Here is an 18,937-nt window from a genome sequence, read left to right as displayed (position 1 = left end):
TAACAAACACCTCCCCCCTCCCGTCCATATAACCTGCCAATACAACTCAAACACCTGCACAACACATCCATCCAATCCCACAGCCCAAAGTACCGGTCACCTCCCCAAAGTTCATACAGCACATATATTTCCCCAAAGTCCCCAAAGTTACGTAGGTGACATGCACATAGCGGCACGCACGTACGGGCAAGCGATCAAATGTTTGGAAGCCGCAGCTGCATGCGTACTCACGGTACCGCGTCTGCATATCCAACTAAAGTCCTCCTGGTAAGAGTCTCTGTTGTCCCAGTTCTCCACAGGCCAATGGTAAAGCTTGACTGTCATCTTTCGGGAATGTAAACAATGAAACACCGGCTGTGTTATCCGGCACAACAATCAGGGAGTGCATTCTACGGCGGGGGTGCGTTATCCGGCACAACACCTGCCGCAATACATCGCTTCCCACCTACAGCTTTCTTCTTTGCTGTCTCCATTGTTCATTGAACAAATTGCAAAAGATTCACCAACACAGATGTCCAGAATACTGTGGAATTTTGCTATGAAAACAGACGACTTAATAGCTGGCCACCATGCTGTCCCAAAATGTCCTCTACAATCCGTGACGTCACGCACAGGCGTCATCATACCAAGACGTTTTCAGCAGGATATTTCGCGCAAAATTTAAAATTGCACTTTAGTAAGCTAACCCGGCCGTATTGGCAAGATTTCGTCATTGATAAATAAACTATCAGACTGCGTGGTCGGTAGTAGTGGGTTTCAGTAGGCCTTTAAGCTCCATCAGGTTAGATGGGAAGCATTGGTTTTCATCCAGGATGTCTCTGTACATCCCTGCATTAATCTTTCCCTTTATCTTAACTAGTCTCCCAGTTCCTGCTGCTGAAAAACATCCCCACAGCATGATGCTGCCACCACCATGCTTTACTGTATAATGAAAACTAATGCTTCCCATCCAACATGATGAAGCTTGAGAGGTGGTGCAAAGAGGAATAGATGTGCCAAGCATGTAGCATCGTATTCAAAAAGACTTGAGGCTGTAATTGCTATCAAAGGTGCATCAACAAAGTATTCGACAAAGGCTCTGAATACCTGTGTACATGTGATGTTTTAGTATTTTATTTTTAATACATTTGCAAAATGTTTGTTTAAAAAAAAAAAAAAAAAGCATTTTTCACATTGTCATTATGTGGTATTGTGTGTTGAAATTTTAAGACAAAAATGGATTATTTCAAATTTGGAATAATGCGCGACCCTGAAAGGGACTAGCTGTAAAAAATAGATGGAAAGGGTGTAACATAAAATGTGGAAAAAGTGAAGAGCCGTGAGAAATGTTGTTCTTATCTGTGCTGTAAAGTTCAAATTTGAATGACAATAAAAAGGAAGTCTAAGTCTAAGTCTAAATCTAATATTGCATATAGCGCAGTGATTACACACATACTTTACACAAAAATCGCAATTTCTCCGTATTTGTTGGTCCAAAGCTAATGAGAATTTTGGCAAAATGAGAGTAATACGGTTTGTTGGTCGTTCTGTGTGTATTTTTACGTTTATTGCGCTGTCGGGAGCGTGTTAGACAGCCTGCTGGTCATTAAACACTGCATAAATCTATATGGCAGAATGCATAAAATATGTCTCCAAAATTATATTTTGACGAAATAAAAGCATGTCATATTGTAATTTTATGAGTTGCAGTCTGTTAAACTATAAACTATATTTACACGTATCATTTTGATTTATTTTCTTCAGGAAAACTTACGCCAGAACGATCGCAATGCATGCTTACGGCCACTGCCACACACGTCCTTGGTAGCAAACATGCCGCCTGTTTATTTAGTGGGCCATACACTCTTTAAACATGGCTCTGAGCGCAGCTAGACCCTCTCCCTCTCTACGCAATATAACTGGAGTTATGACGCTGACATGTCCTCCAGAAATGACACGCTTTTGCGCAAGACACATTTTATGTAGGATTAATTAAATCAACGGCCAGAAAATCCAACTGAAGAAGGAGAAGAGGTGTTGGACTCGCTTGAATTGATCTTCTTTTTCCTAATTTGTGTGCTATAAACATTGCTAATTAACATATTATAAAATGCAGAGCGTTTTATTCTGAAAATCATCCAGCTGGGGCTGTACTACCTGTCAAGCTAGACCCTAATCAACCCAAATTTGCTGCACCTTATTGCTGACGTTCGCTAAGAATAGAAACTTTGCTATTTTCTTCAAAGAGCTTCAGAGCATGGAGATGAGACGTTAAGACAGACAGCACAGCTGGTGAAGGTTTACACATTGCGAGTGAAAAGCAGCTGTTGCAAAGCAGCTGTTGCGTAGCAGCATATCTGTGTGGGCCGTGACAGACACACACAGAGTGGAATTTAGGGTCAGGATGAAGTTTATGTTGTTAATTTAATGATAATGTAAAGCTTTGTTGATGTTCCTGCAGTTGTGTGTGATTCCTGTGCATGCCTCTATGTTGCCAGTAAATACACTTTGTTGCAAAACATACCCTCCTCATATGCTTTTATTTATGATGGGGAAAAATATGAATGACGTCATCAGTGAATAGTCAACGTCAACTTAACTAAAAGTTCTAAAGTCGTTCAACCCCTACTACTGAGTTCCCTAGGAGATGGTCAGAGATTCTTTAACTTGCTTAACGGAAGTGGCTCTTTGTGCTGCCCAATGCGTGTTTGTTGTGCTGTCATTTTTGTGGTTGTACAGTTATTGTATTTAGTAGCGGTGCTGGAAGAAAAATTAAATCACATCCAAATGGGGATTCGTATTACAATTCTAAATTTATTTTCAAAAATGCCCCAGTGAATGAATGTGAGTGTGAATGTTGTCTATCTGTGTTGGCCCTGCGATGAGGTGGCGACTTGTCCAGGGTGTACCCCGCCTTCCGTCCTAATGCAGCTGGGACAGGCTGCAGCACTCCCTGTGACACCAAGAGGGACAAACGGTAGAAAATGGATGGATTTAAAAAAAATAATAATAATAATTTTAACGTCATCCCAGCGCTCACTCACTGCATGCATACATAGCAGCCCAAAGCAGCTTTTCTAACCTCTAAACCGTTTAGTTTTGAAAAAAAAAAGGCTTTATTATAATTTTTTTACCAAATAATGTATCACGAGAATCAGTTTTAATCGATAATCGTCACCCCAACAACGAAATGTAATTGAATCGTGAGTTGTTATCCCTCGTAATTAGTGTTCTTTCAAGTAGGATTCAAGATTGAAGATTTCCATAATATATTTAACCATTAGCCGAAATGCCAAATGGCCCACAGGCTGCGAGTCTGTGACCCCTGGAATGAATAATTGACACGATGCGCAAGCATCCAAATGTGATGTAGAACTCTTGAAATTACACTGCAAAAACCACGGAATGAATAACATGTCCCAATAGATGAGTTTAATTTAACTGTAATTTCTCTTTGTCTCTTAGGGTCGAGGTCACAGGAGTCCACATCACTGCAGCAATTTGAGGCTTGAAGAGATCAGATCAAGAAAAAATCCAAGGTCACCACAATGGCATCTTCTCGTTTTGCTAATTTGCGGGCCCGACTCCGATTGCTTTTCCTTTCCTTGGCACTGTGTGTTGGCTCTCAGGAGTTCACTGCAGCCACAATACAAGGATACATTGGAGAAATAGACACAATATGTCCATCTGTGTGTAGATGTGATGAAGACTTTATCTACTGTAATGATCGTGGCCTGAGCTCTATCCCCTCACTGCCTGCTTCCGCATCCGTCCTCTATCTTCAAAACAACCAGATAAACAACCCGGGCCTTCCCACTTCCTTGGAGCGCCAGCTTACCGTACGCGTCATCTACCTTTATGATAATGAACTCGATGAATTCCCAGTGCACTTGCCACCATCGGTCCGTGAGTTACATTTACAAGACAATAACATCCGCACTATTCCACGTAGTGCTCTTGCGAGAATGCCACTGCTGGAAAAGCTCCACTTGGACGACAATTCTATTTCCACTGTCAGCATTGAGGATCAGGCTTTTGCAGACAATCCTCGGTTGCGCCTACTTTTCCTTTCCCGCAACCACCTGTCCAGTATCCCCTCAGGATTGCCCGCCTCTCTGGAAGAACTCCGTCTAGATGACAACCGAATCTCCACTATCCCTACACATGCCTTCCGTGGCCTCTCCTCACTTAGATGTCTTGTCCTAGACGGGAATCTCTTGGCAAATCAACGCATTGCTGATGACACATTCTCACGTCTCTCCAACTTGACAGAGCTGTCCTTAGTTCGTAACGCCCTTCAGACGCCGCCTGTCAACCTTCCCAGTGCCCACCTCCAGCGTTTGTCTCTGCAAGAGAACGCTCTGATTCACATGCCCCGAGGTTCTTTGGATGGCATGCACAGACTGCAGAGGCTGGACCTTTCTGGAAATAACCTGACCACCCTGCCGCGAGGATTGTTCAAAGACCTGGATAATTTAGGTCAGCTCCTGGTACGAGGTAATCCTTGGCACTGTGGCTGTAATCTGCGCTGGTTGTATGATTGGTTACAGACCCGCGGTAACTCAATCACTGTTAGAGGTCTCACCTGCCGTGGGCCAGACAGGGTAAGAGACATGGCCTTGAAAGACCTCACAAATGAGATGGAGGAATGTGAGTTGGTGAAAACAGCTGGGACTAAAGACAGAGCAGGTGTTGGAGGATCGGATAGTTCTACCACTAACACACCTCCCCAAGGATCACTCTTCACTCTGCGCTCTAAGCGACCTGGTCTTGGACTGCCTGACTCCGGCTTAGACTACACTCTTAGCAGCAGTGGTGTGGGGAAGAGTCTGGCTCTAAATGTTAAACCTCTCTCGCACAGCAGTGTTCGTGTCACCTGGAGTGTTGCACAACCAACCTCTTCCTTCAGGCTCAGTTGGCTCCGACTGGGTACCGGGAACACCATGGGCTCAATCACAGAGACCCTGGTCCGGGGTGATCGTCGAGAATATCTGCTTACCTCTTTACAACCACGTTCTAGCTACATCATCTGTATGGTGCCCATGCCAGCCAGCTCAGAGAGCAAAGGGGGGATTTCAGGAGAATCTGACGCTGACGAAGCTCTTGTGTGTGCAAAAGCTGAAACTTCTGATCCCAGCCCATTAGAGGAAGAGGAAGCTGGTGATTCACGGCATGTGACAGTGCTGCCCTTGGCAGGGATTATTGGTGGCGCCACTGCAATTGTATCATTAGCACTTATATTTGCCATCATCTGTTGGTATGGACATAAGAGTGGGCACTTGTGTTCCCGAGACCATTACACTCGCAACACCTCCCGCAAAAGCAAGAATTATGATGACTACATAGAGTCAGGGACAAAGAAAGACAATACCATCCTAGAGATCCGTGGACCGGGCTTTCAGATGACACCAATGGCTGCTTGCCAGCCGATGCAACCTAAACCACTACAAGAGGATTACATTATTCATACCATATTCCCATCTAATGGCACTGGCATGTACAAAGGTGCCAACCATATTTCAAATGCAAGGCAAAGCACCAACAGAGGTTATAGAGAAGGGGGGATCCCAGATATAGACTACTGTTACACATGATGTACTGTACCAGATCTTCACCACAGAATCATTGGTAAACTGTATAGATGCACAATTTCCCTTCGCATGGACATTTCTGAAGCACCCTTCTGTGCCTTCGACTTCTGGTCTCCCATTCCATAATTCCTGTGATTTTCTGCACTGAAAGTACAGTATGTGATTATCTGGACCTAAAACTGTGGGGGGACTGAAAAAATTAACGTCAGGAAAAAGTAGACACCTAATTGTGTGTGTCAAAACACAGCGGACCGTTTATTTACCACCTTAGTAATGGCCTGTGTGTGTTTTACTCTCTGCTCCCTCTCTAACATGTAAGCAAAGAATGTATACTCTGTGGAAAGACGCAAGTGGAGTTCTTTTTTCTCAAAAAGGATAAAGACATTTTGGTGAAGACATTTTAGGTTCTCCCTCTCATTAGTTACAGTATGAAATCTGTTTCAGACGCCTCAATTTTATCGTTGTGCCCTACCAGCTATCTGAGGAAAGGGCTTGTAAAGCTGTGAATTGTTCGAATTCAAAAAACAAAAGAACCACTTGTCTTAAAGTAAGCTTATTACCTTATTCCGTTTTCTTGGCAGATTGAAGATCTTTTTGTGGCTGCTCAGCATTGGTCATACCTCAGATTTTTCACCTTAGTTCATTATTTTTGTGTTGCACTGATGGATGTAACACTAGTGTATCGATAATTAAACTTGGCACCGACTGGTTTGCTGTTGTTATCTGTGATTAGATCTCACATCATCCTGCACAGCCCTTTTTATGTATTTAATTAGTGTTTTTTGTGTATGTTTTATTTGTCTGTGCTAAAAATTGTTCACTTTCATATTTGCCATTATTGATGACAAACAACTTTATATTGATCAGTGAATGGTGTTTTCCGAATAGAAATCCAGGTATTTATATACTACACATGTTCTTTAAAAACAAATTCTACCCTAAGTTTATGTGTTCTTGACTCCGTGAAACTCAAGGCAACAATTAGTTCTGTGTTTCCATTACTTTTTGACAAAATGAGCAAAATACTAATTTGAAGCCTGCTGTATGAGACAGAATGAGGTATAAGGCCCACAGTGTCGGTAAGTCCAGTAGTGACGAACTGCTGAGGTCGTTAAATATAAGGTGACACTGATTCGATGAGGGGAGGTTTATTGGTGTTTGTTTTTGCGATGGTAAAAGACCTCCACTCTTCCAACTTCCAACGTTTTTATTACCTAGCGGCACTGAAAATGTATTAGCACTTAGCAGAGAAGAGGAGTAAATCTAATGAGAGGCACAACAGAGGGTAAAGTTACATCTCCGTGCACTGACAAACATGCAGAATTGATAGCATTGTCACCGTGCATTGATGTGTTTGTTATTCACAACTTTCCCCCTTGGGCTTAATGTGGTTTGCTGTCGTGTTACTTCCAAAGAGTAAACCAATTGTGCTTCCTTGACGGTTTCGTCTGCCAAAAGTTTTAGTCATCTCCGACAACATGTCAGAATTATTGCACCCAGAAAATCCATCATGGGCTAATTCTGTTTAATTGGTATTGTGATATCACTATCTTGCAGATATAATACAAATTCCATATAAACATGCATACTAATCGATGATGGATTTAGTGTTGTGCGGAATTTATGTTGATTGAATCTGTGTTGGCCCTGCAAGGGACTTGTCCAGGGTGTACTCCGCCTTCCGCCCGAGTGCAGCTGTGATAGGCTGCAGCAACCCCGCCACCCCGAAAGGGACAAGTGGTAGAAAATGGATGGCTGGATGGATGAATCCCAACTTAGGCAAAATGTAGTGCCTAAGTTGCAACCAGCAGGGGTGCTGTTGATTCAGTGTCAACTACAGTAGAATTGCGGTCTAAAATCATCTACAGAACTCTTACAGGCAGCATTATTTTGCTCAATAATTTTAGAACATTAATTCTACTATCCCCTTAAAAATATTACAAAATCACAATTTTTAACCTTCCCTACAGTTTAAACCATCACTTTTAGTTGAATGTCCACCCTTAATACAATCTCATTTGAATCAAACAGATTAATATTTACCTGTGAAATAATAGAAGGTAAAAGGTGCCATACATTTTTGTGTACAATGTCTATGTGAAATTCAGATTTGTGTGACATTTGCTCGATAATTCAATCACCAGATGGATTCAATAAAGGTTTTATAAACTTGGTATTACTGCAACCTGTCCTTTCACCTAATTCTTCTCCTTTAGCCCAACATGACATCTGGAATTGAAAACACTGCATGGAGGTATTTGATGTAAACGTAAACATACTGGAATAAACCAGCGACAACTATGACAACACAAAGGCGGAACACTGGAACCTTAGAACTTGATTGCAGAAATTGGGATCGCTGGTTCAGATGTCCTAATTTGGATGAAGGAAATCGTTTTGGTCCATCAGCAAATGCAATTAAAAAAACACCCATTAAAGGCATGAATGTCAGATACATTTTACGCTTTCAGTGATTTTGATGTTTTTCTCCCCAGAGTAAAAAGATACATATCTTTCCACATATATCAGATAGATATAAGATAAGAAAACAAGAACTGGGCGCACTGCTTCGAATTTGTTTTAGATTTGTTTCTAATCTTAAGAGAATCACTCAAATTAGACATACGTGTGCAAATATCAACACAACATCAAGGTAGAAACAAAGTTTAATCTGCAGATTTTTATTCACATCCAGCCAGGAAGAAGCTGTTGCAGCGTGCATGCTACATTACCATGACGAGTCGACTGCACACATTTTGCACAGTCTGGATGAATACGGCTTTTTAACATTTAAAGTGTTATCTTTTTTCAATGGATTTCAATGACATTCACAAATGTTAATCTGCAATTTTCACATAGCCAAAAAAGGCGTCATGGGCATACTTGCCAACCCTCCCGAATTTTCCGAGAGACTCCCGAAATTCAGCGCCTCTCCCGAAAACCTCCCGGGACAAATATTCTCCCGAAAATCTTCCGATTTTCAGCCGGAGCTGGAAGCCACGCCCCCTCCAGCTCCACGGACCTAAGTGAGGACAGCCTTTTTTCATGACGGGAGGACAACAGGGTGACAAGAACTAAATCATCCAGACTAGAGATAAATTGTATTATGTTTATCTTACCTAAAAATAAATATATTTATTCATTAAAAAAAAAAATAAAAAAAATACATTTTTACTATATTTTGCTAAAAACATTAAATTTAATTGTATTTTTATTTGCATTTTTTCCTGACTCATTACATCCAGCCGTAGAATTTATACATTAAAATAAACACATTTGAAATAATTTATTTTAAATTATCATAATAATTCATTTAAAATGACCATATTTAATTATTAAAATAATTGCTTGTTTATCAACAACTTTAGCATTTTATTCATTACATTTTGAAACTCTCAGAAGCCAAGTTATGTTATATTCCTTAATATTTATTCATGCAAGTTTGAAGTATCAATTATCTAAACACAGTTTTGTTTCCATATTTTCAGGATGTATATATATATATATATATGTATGTATGAAATACTTGACTTGGTGAATTATAGCTGTCAATATACTCCTCCCCTCTTAAGCACGCCCCCAACCCCGCCCCGCCCCACCCCTGACCACACCCCCACCCCCCACCTCCCGAAATCGGAGGTCTCATGGTTGGCAAGTATGGTCATGGGGAAAGTTTGCCCCATTAGGAATGAGCCCGACTTCATTAAACTTTTTCTGGGTGGGCATGTCCCAGGACTGGACAGGAGAAAACAAATATATACTGTAGGTGTAATTTAAAGCATGTAAAAAAAACAAAAAAACTTAAAGGAGCTGTTTGCAATTTGCTAAGACTAAAATTTTCAAAAGCAAAGAATATAACAAGAACACAGCTATCTTATGTTACCATTAGTGGTTTTAACAGAACACATTTGTGTTAAAACAGTCTATATTTTTCACAACTACTAAGTTTGTGGAGTAAAATTTTACCGGCCAGAATAAAATGATTGGTGATTACGTCGGTCGCTCACCCTGTATCATCAACACGTACAGGCAAGAGAGCGTGTGCACACATACAAAAGGAGTCCAAGAAAAGCAACGAACAATTTGCAGTCATGTTGTTAGAATAGAATATACATTTAGTGACAGCTAACACTATCCAAATCGCTATTAGTTAACAACACCGAAAGCTAATGCACGTGCATGTTTTACATGCGTATGTAGTTACGTCATTACGGCCTAGAAGCCGGAAAAGGGTGGAATATACTGTGCCAAATACATTGGAAAGTTATCACCCTCTAGACATCTGTGTAAATGTTGCAAACAGTCCTTTTAAGCTCAAACAAGAGAATAGGGCCACCCAAAGTGGATAGAATTGTGAACTCTACCAATTCTGCCAAAGAGAGTGGTCCAATATTCAGCCAGATACACTCTAAAAGTTCAATATAACACAGTCCAATATCTTGTTGCCAGACAAGATATCACCAATCTGGGGAATATCAGTGTTTTGGAAAACATCAGAGAAAATGGATCACTTTACACGACAGAATGACATCATCATTGCAGGGCTATTCCGAGAACCAGTCGACATGGATGCTGCTTCAACAGAGCAACAAGTGGTCAACTTTCTGCAAACAAAAAGCATTGATGTCAATATTAACACCTTTGATGCGTGCATCCCACTGAACAGAAGAGACAACAACACCACGGGAGTCATCGTGAAGCTTGCCGACAGAAAATCCAAAATGCCATTGCTGACACGGGGAAAATTCCGAAGGTTACAAAAGTGTACATAAAATGAGCACCTCACTAAACGCAATGCTTGAATCAACAAGAAACCACGTGACTTGAGGAAACGGGGGGTAAATTCAGTGCCAACTGCAAAATCCACATCAAACTGAATGGGGGTCCAGAAGCAAGAGTCTTAGTTGGAAGGACATCAAAGATCTGGACGGATATTGAAACTCCCAGAGCAACTAAAACAACAACAATCATGGAGTCTGACGGAAAACAAACATCGACATTCAACTACAAAATGACAACGCTCCAAGGGATTACCGAACAAGAAGATCTGTACTCAGGTGCACATTCATCTACACTTACACAGGAATATATGGAACTGAAATCCTTCAGCAGCATAGATCACAATAGTCCAGATTTAAATAAGGATATAGATCCAGATTTTTTTTTTTCTTTCACACCTGGAATAATTGTTTTTATTATACAGACAAACAATATAACGGAAAAATTAAATTCGACAACAAACTGTCGATTACTCATTTAAACAGCAGAAGTTTGTATGCTAACTACAACAATGTGAAACTTTTTTTGGAACGATTCAACGAACCTTTCAAAATTATTGCTATTTCAGAAACATACATTTTTGTGTCCAATGTCTATGTGAAATTCAGATTTGTGTGACATTCGCTCGATAATTCAATCACCAGATGGAATCAATAAAGGTTTTATAAACTTGGTATTACTGCAATCTGTCCTTTCACCTAATTCTTCTCCTTTAGCCCAACATGACATCTGGAATTGAAAACACTGCATGGAGGTTTTTGACGTAAACGTAAACATACTGGAATAAACCAGCGACAACTATGACAACACAAAGGCGGAACACTGGAACCTTAGAACTTGATTGCAGAAATTGGGATCGCTGGTTCAGATGTCCTAATTTGGATGAAGGAAATCATTTTGGTCCAATAGATAGCAACAAATGTGCTGCTGCACTGTTTATGGATTTAACCAAAGCATTTGACATAATCAATCATAATATCTTAATAATCACAATAGAAAGGTATGGCATCCAAGGTTTGGTCTTGAACTGGGTAAGAAGCTACTTAACCAACAGGAAGCAATACATAAAGATAGGCGAACACACGTCTCGAGAGATAAAAAATATCTTGTGGCGTACCTCAAGGATCAATACTAGGACCAAAATTGTTCAATCTTTATACAAACAACATTTGTAAAGTTACAAAATACTTAAAGTTAATATTATTTGCAGATGGTACAACTGTGTTTTGTTCAGGAGAGAACACACAGAAGAAGATAATACAAATAATAACAGAAGAAATTAACAAATTAAAAAGATGGTTCGACAAAAACAGACTATCTTTGAAACTCAGTAAAACTAAAATAATGCTATTTGGTAAAAGTAGAAGAGAAAGTGAAACACAAATACAAATAGATGGAGTAGATATTGAAAGGGTAAAAGAAAATACATTTTTGGGTATAAGGATCGATGATTAAATAAACTGGAAATCTCATGTAAAAAATATACAACATAAATAGTAGTAAGAAACACGTCAATAATGAATAAAGCAAAATATGTTCTGGACAAAAAAATCGTTCCATTTTTTCTACAGCTCACGAGTGTTACCATATCTGAGTTATTGTGTAGAAATATGGGGAAACAACTATAAATGTGTGCTTCATTCACTAACTATGTTTAAAAAAAAATCCATCCATCCATCCATCCATCTTCTTCCGCTTATCCGAGGTCGGGTCGCGGGGGCAGCAGCTTAAGCAGGGAAGCCCAGACTTCCCTCTCCCCAGCCACTTCGTCCAGCTCCTCCCGGGGGATCCCGAGGCGTTCCCAGGCCAGCCGGGAGAGAGTCTTCCCAGCGTGTCCTGGGTCTTCCCCGTGGCCTCCTACCGGTCGGACGTGCCCGAAACACCTTCCTAGGGAGGCGTTCGGGTGGCATCCTGACCAGATGCCCGAACCACCTCATCTGGCTCCTCTCGATGTGGAGGAGCAGCGGCTATACTTTGAGCTCCCCCCGAATGACAGAGCTTCTCACCCTATCTTTAAGGGAGAGCCCCGCCACTTGGCGGAGGAAACTCATTTCGGCCGCTTGTACCCGTGATCTTGTCCTTTCGGTCATGACCCAAAGCTCATGACCATAGCTGAGGATGGGAACGTAGATCGACCGGTAAATCGAGAGCTTTGCCTTCCGGCTCAGCTCCTTCTTCACCACAACGGATCCATACAGCGTCCGCATTACTGAAGACGCCGCACCGATCCGCCTGTCGATCTCACGATCCACTCTTCCCCCACTCGTGAACAAGACTCCGAGGTACTTGAACTCCTCCACTTGGGGCAAGATCTCCTCCCCAACCCGGAGATGGCACTCCACCCATTTCCGGGAGAGAACCATGGACTCGGACTTGGAGGTGCTGATTCCCATCCCAGTCGCTTCACACTCGGCTGCGAACCGATCCAGCGAGAGCTGAAGATCTTGGCCGGAGGAAGCCATCAGGACCACATCATCTGCAAATAGCAGAGACCTAATCCTGCAGACACCAAACCAGATCCCCTCAACGCCCTGACTGCGCCTAGAAATTCTGTCCATAAAGGTTATGAACAGAATCGGTGACAAAGGGCAGCCTTGGCGGAGTCCAACCCTCACCGGAAACGTGTCCAACTTACTGCCGGCAATGCGGACCAAGCTCTGACACTGATTATACAGGGAGCGAACTGCCACAATAGGACAGTCCGTTACCCCATACTCTCTGAGCACTCCCCACAGGACTTCCCGGGGTACACGGTCGAATGCCTTCTCCAAGTCCACAAAGCACATGTAGACTGGTTGGGCAAACTCCCATGCACCCTCAAAGACCCTGCCGAGAGTATAAAGCTGGTCCACAGTTCCACGACCAGGACGAAAACCACACTGTTCCTCCTGAATCCGAGGTTCGACTCTCCGGCGTAGCCTCCTCTCCAGTACACCTGAATAGACCTTACCGGGAAGGCTGAGGAGTGTGATCCCACGATAGTTGGAACACACCCTCCGGTTCCCCTTCTTAAAGAGAGGAACCACCACCCCGGTCTGCCAATCCAGAGGTACCGCCCCCGATGTCCACGCGATGTTGCAGAGTCTTGTCAACCAAGACAGCCCCACAACATCCAGAGCTTTAAGGAACTCCGGGCGGCTCTCATCCACCCCCGGGGCCTTGCCACCGAGGAGCTTCAATCAGAATAATACATAATGTTTGTATATAAAAAAAAATACAAACCCTCTATGTATTGAATAAAAAATATTAAAATTAAACCACTTGGTGCATTTTCAAACAGCTAAAATTATGTACAAAGCAAACTATAACCTGCTACCCGAGAATGTACAACAATTTTTCTCAACAAAAGAGGAGAAATATAACCTTAGAGGAATTAACTAGTTGAAAACATTTGTATGCAGGTACACTTAAGACCTTTAGCGTAGTCGTATGTGAAATTAAATTATGGAATGGATTAAACAAGGAAATCAAACAAAGCACCAATATGATTCAGTTTAAGAGACTGTGTTCACAAGTACAAAGAAGATAATGATTATGTATTTAATATATGTTTACTTACTTATTTATTTATTATTTATTTATTCACAAACAGAGAACAAGGAAATGGGATAGAATTGCTACGATATGAAGAGGTAGTATTAAATAAGCCTGGCTTCTTCCTACTCCTTTTCGGACGTGCTGTAATAAAACATCTGGAAATATGTGATGCACTACATTGTATCGTATGTATGTTCGAAAGAAACTCAAACCAAACTGAACAATATAATGCGACATTCTATAAAATGCGATTGTGCCTTGGACCCCGAATTTTCGCCATTTTTATTTCCATCAGACCAGTATTAATTTTGGCTGCAGTTTTTAATATAGTTTTAGTCATAGTCTTCTGCCGAAAATGTATTTTAGTTTTAGTCACATTTTAGTCATCTAAGTTAATTTAGTTTTTGTTTATTTTTAGTTAACGTTTTAGTCGACTAAAAAATCAGTAATTTTGTCGACTAAAATATAAAGTAGGGATGTCCGATAATGGCTTTTTGCCGATATCCGATATTCCGATATTGACCAAACCCTTAATTACCGATACTGATATCAACCGATACTGATATCAACCGATACCAATATATACAGTCGTGGAATTAACACATTATTATGCCTAATTTGGACAACCAGGTATGGTGAAGATAAGGTCCTTTTAAAACAAATTAATACAAATAAAATAAGATAAGTAAATTAAAAACATTTTCTTGAATAAAAAAGAAAATAAAACAATATAAAGTTACATAGAAACTAGTAATTAATGAAAATGAGTCAAATTAACTGTTAAAGGTTAGTACTATTAGTTGACCAGCAGCACGCATAATCATGTGTGCTTACGGACTGTATCCCTTGCAGACTGTATTGATATATATTGATAAATAATGTAGGAACCAGAATATTAATAACAGAAAGAAACAACCCTTTTGGGGAAGGGAGGTTTTTGGGTTGGGGTACTAATTGTAAGGGTATCTTGTGTTTTTTATGTTGATTTAATAATTTAAAAAAAAACCGATACCAATAATTTCCGATATTACATTCTTAAAGCATTTATCGGCATATCTAATATAAAGTATAACTAGCAATGGGAATCGAAAACCGTTTATTGTTCTGAACCGGTTTCCTGGTCATTAGCACGCTAGCAGTTAACATGTGTCACATTACAACTTATATTGTCACGGCCAGGGCGCATTGGAATGCGTCCTCATCATTGCGCTCTGTGTGTCACACCTCGGGACACGCCCACTATACGCACATCCAGGGACGCGCCGTGCGCGTCTCCGCCCTGCTGCAGCCGCCGGCTGTAACCATTCACCGGCAATCAGCACACCTGCCTGTAATGAAGGAGCTGCCGTCATAAGCCTGCACAACTTGACATGTTGGCGCCGGAATATAGTCTTCTCTTCGCGTACAGTAAGACATGTCCTGCTCTATGCAAACCTTCCTTCGCTCTCTGTTTCCCTCCATCGTGTTTATATGGTCTCACTCACGTTTACCCCTGTCGTCCTTCCCGCAGTCTGCCATTGTTCTACGTGCCGAGCTGTGCGTCTCGACATACCTCGTTTCTTCCCCTGCTTCACGGACTGCCTCTTGGATCTCGACCCCCCACTTGAACACGGATTCCTCTCTTCCCCTGGACTTCCTCGTCTCTCATTCAACACTTGGTAACACACACTTCAGCTAACTACACACATAGCCTTACACCACATACACTTTTGGATCTAGTTCACACTCCATTTTATAGTTTATTAGTATTGTTTATTATTATATATATATATATTAACACTATATATAATAAATCATTGTACATACACACCGCGCTTTGACACAATTTCTACATTCACCCATTCACACACATTCACACACTGATGACGGGAGCTGCCATGCAAGGCCCTAACCACGACCCATTAGTAGCAAGGGTGAAGTGTCTTGATCAAGGACACAACAGACGTGACTAAGATGACGGAAGCCAGGGATCACCGAAACACATGACAGTGGCATAAAAGATGTCGCCGTGACGACAGTTTTTTCACCGAAAAAAAAGCTAATATTTAACTTTTTTTGTTAAATCGTGAATAGCTTCAAATGTTGCCAATTTAAATTACACTTATAGTGGGAAAGTATGCCTTTCCGACGGTAAAACATATGTGGGGGTTCGTTGACCGGTTCTTCTCATAGTGGCGGTAATAGAAACGTGCGGAAAAAGAATAATAATAATAAAGTTAGAAGTATGAGCAATTCCATTCTTCCGGGTGTTAAAGGGGAACATTATCACCAGACCTATGTAAGCGTCAATATATACCTTGATGTTGCAGAAAAAAGACCATATATTTTTTTAACCGATTTCCGAACTCTAAATGGGTGAATTTTGGCGAAATAAACGCCTTTCTATTATTCGCTCTTGGAGCGATGACGTCACAAAGTGACGTCACATCAGGAAGCAATTCGCCATTTTCTCAAACACCGAGTCAAATCAGCTCTGTTATTTTCCGTTTTTTTCGACTGTTTTCCGTACCTTGGAGACATCATGCCTCGTCGGTGTGTTGTCGGAGGGTGTAACAACACGAACAGGAACGGATTCAAGTTGCACCAGTGGCCCAAAGATGCGAAAGTGGCAAGAAATTGGACGTTTGTTCCGCACACTTTACCGACGAAAGCTATGCTACGACAGAGATGGCAAGAATGTGTGGATATCCTGCGACACTCAAAGCAGATGCATTTCCAACGATAAAGTCAAAGAAATCTGCCGCCAGACCCCCATTGAATCCGCCGGAGTGTGTGAGCAATTCAGGGACAAAGGACCTCGGTAGCACGGCAAGCAATGGCGGCAGTTTGTTCCCGCAGACAAGCGAGCTAAACCCCCTGGATGTCTTGGCTCACACCGTCCCTTATGCCACCGAAGATGATCAAAAGAAGAATATCGACCCTAGCTTCCCTGGCCTGCTGACATCAACTCCAAAACTGGACAGATCAGCTTTCAGGAAAAGAGAGCGGATGAGGGTATGTCTACAGAATATATTAATTGATGAAAATTGGGCTGTCTGCACTCTCAAAGTGCATGTTGTTGCCAAATGTATTTCATATGCTGTAAACCTAGTTCATAGTTGTTAGTTTCCTTTAATGCCAAACAAACACATACCAATCGTTGGTTAGAAGGCGATCGCCGAATTCGTCCTCGCTTTCTCCCGTGTCGCTGGCTGTCGTGCCGTTTTCGTCGCTTTCGCTTGCTTACGGTTCAAACCGATATGGCTCAATAGCTTCAGTTTCTTCTTCAATTTTGTTTTCGCTACCTGCCTCCACACTACAACCATCCGTTTCAATACATGCGTAATCTGTTGAATCGCTTAAGCCGCTGAAATCCGAGTCTGAATCCGAGCTAATGTCGCTATAGCTTGCTGTTCTATGCGCCATGTTTGTTTGTGTTGGCTTCACTATGTGACGTCACAGGAAAATGGACGGGTGTATATAACGATGGTTAAAATCAGGCACTTTGAAGCTTTCTTTAGGGATATTGCGTGATGGGTAAAATTTTGAAAAAAACTTAGAAAAATAAAATAAGCCACTGGGAACTGATTTTGAATGGTTTTAACCCTTCTGAAATTGTGATAATGTTCCCCTTTAACGTCATTATGCAATGTGCGTACAGACGTCAGATCGCAAAATGGCTGTGCCCACTGGAACAAACACTAACATTTTACAAGATAATATTGCAATAGCGCTACCTATACGAGCAACATGCTGAAACATTTGACCACACAGCATGCAACAATAGTAAATGAATGTCGCGTTTTGGAACCGCTTTGATCTTATCCCAGCAGCAATAATGCTAGCACGTCATCTGAATACAACTCACCGCCTATCATGTTAGCGCCATTATTTGTTCAATTGAAATGAATGCCTTCTCATTTAGATGAGCATGACGAGAGACAGATTCTGACTGGTTCCGAGGAGGGCAGCCCCAGTTCACGTCTGCCGCTACTCGAATGTCACCAAGCAGCGACGAAGTTTGTGGTCAAAGGTTTGTATTTTTGGTATATGAATGTTCAATTGTAGTCACAGAAAAAGTTGCATGTTTTCCTGCAACCTGATTTTCTCTTAGTCAGTATATTATGCAAGTGAAACTCATAAAATTAGATTACGATGTGAAAGTTTATTCATATCAGCAATTAACTTCAAATGTGAAACTAATCTGTGATAATAACTCATTGCATGCAAAGTGAGATATGTCAAGCCTTTTTTGTTACCTTTTTGTTATTGACTATTCACCAAGCAGGTATAGTCAGCCGAGCTACAGCGCATAACTTTTTCAAAAAGAAAAGAGTAACAAATAAGGATTTTTATATAACGCGTTCGCGGGTATAACGTGATCGGTATTTTATGGACCACAACAACCGTGTTATAGCGAACTATGATTGTAGTGACTCTTAACCAAATATTAAAGAGGGAGCAGTGTATACATTTGAACCTGTTAAATGACGGACATACTAAAATAAGGTCTCGTTTTTAAAGACCACTAAACAACACTTATAATCATTCCACCTCGAAAAAATTAATACAGCGGTACCTCGGTTTTCGTTTTTTGTCTCTTCAAAGGGTCAGTTGAAAACTCAATGTCACATCCGTACTTTGCTACAACTTCACTTTTGAACTGAATAGTGTTTCTCACCCTATTTATCCAAGTGCTACGTCGCACTCGTGTTGTCTACAAAAATGCATGAACAATGGCTTTGTGCTAACACGACTTTGTTTATGTCATTCGATGCAAAAACACGCATGCACGAGACAGCCTTAGGAGTCCCGACTTCACAGCCTATCGCACTTATGTGCAGTCTTACGTTTCTGACAAACTGCCCCCTTTTACTTTGAAACTGATTTTACATCAGCAGGGAATTCAAGGTAAAACTAATCTTGGAGGCAATCTAAGCGCGCCGCGTACGTTTTAAATGGTGGACCACAAGCTGCGTAGCTCAAGCTAATTTTGTTTCTGCCATCAAGCTGACAATGAAACCAGGCTCTCTACAAAAAAACAGCAAGGACGGACAGTAATATTACTCTTG

General features: G+C 41.3%; 1 protein-coding gene across 1 annotated transcript in view; it reads left to right on the top strand.

Moving 5' to 3' along the window:
* Window positions 1-8,966, top strand: part of flrt1a (fibronectin leucine rich transmembrane protein 1a) — a 181,279-nt gene extending 172,313 nt beyond the window's left edge. The window contains exon 3 of the mRNA XM_061963362.2: window positions 3,445-8,966. Within this exon, the coding sequence (XP_061819346.1) occupies window positions 3,528-5,573 (2,046 nt within the window). The 5' untranslated portion in view covers window positions 3,445-3,527 and the 3' untranslated portion in view covers window positions 5,574-8,966. The remainder of the gene's footprint in view (window positions 1-3,444) is intronic.
* The last annotated feature ends 9,971 nt before the right edge of the window (window positions 8,967-18,937 follow it).

This window comes from Nerophis lumbriciformis, linkage group LG09, assembly GCF_033978685.3.
Source record: "Nerophis lumbriciformis linkage group LG09, RoL_Nlum_v2.1, whole genome shotgun sequence".
In the NCBI taxonomy this organism is placed as follows: domain Eukaryota; kingdom Metazoa; phylum Chordata; class Actinopteri; order Syngnathiformes; family Syngnathidae; genus Nerophis; species Nerophis lumbriciformis.
This window is presented reverse-complemented; position numbering and strand designations above follow the sequence as displayed.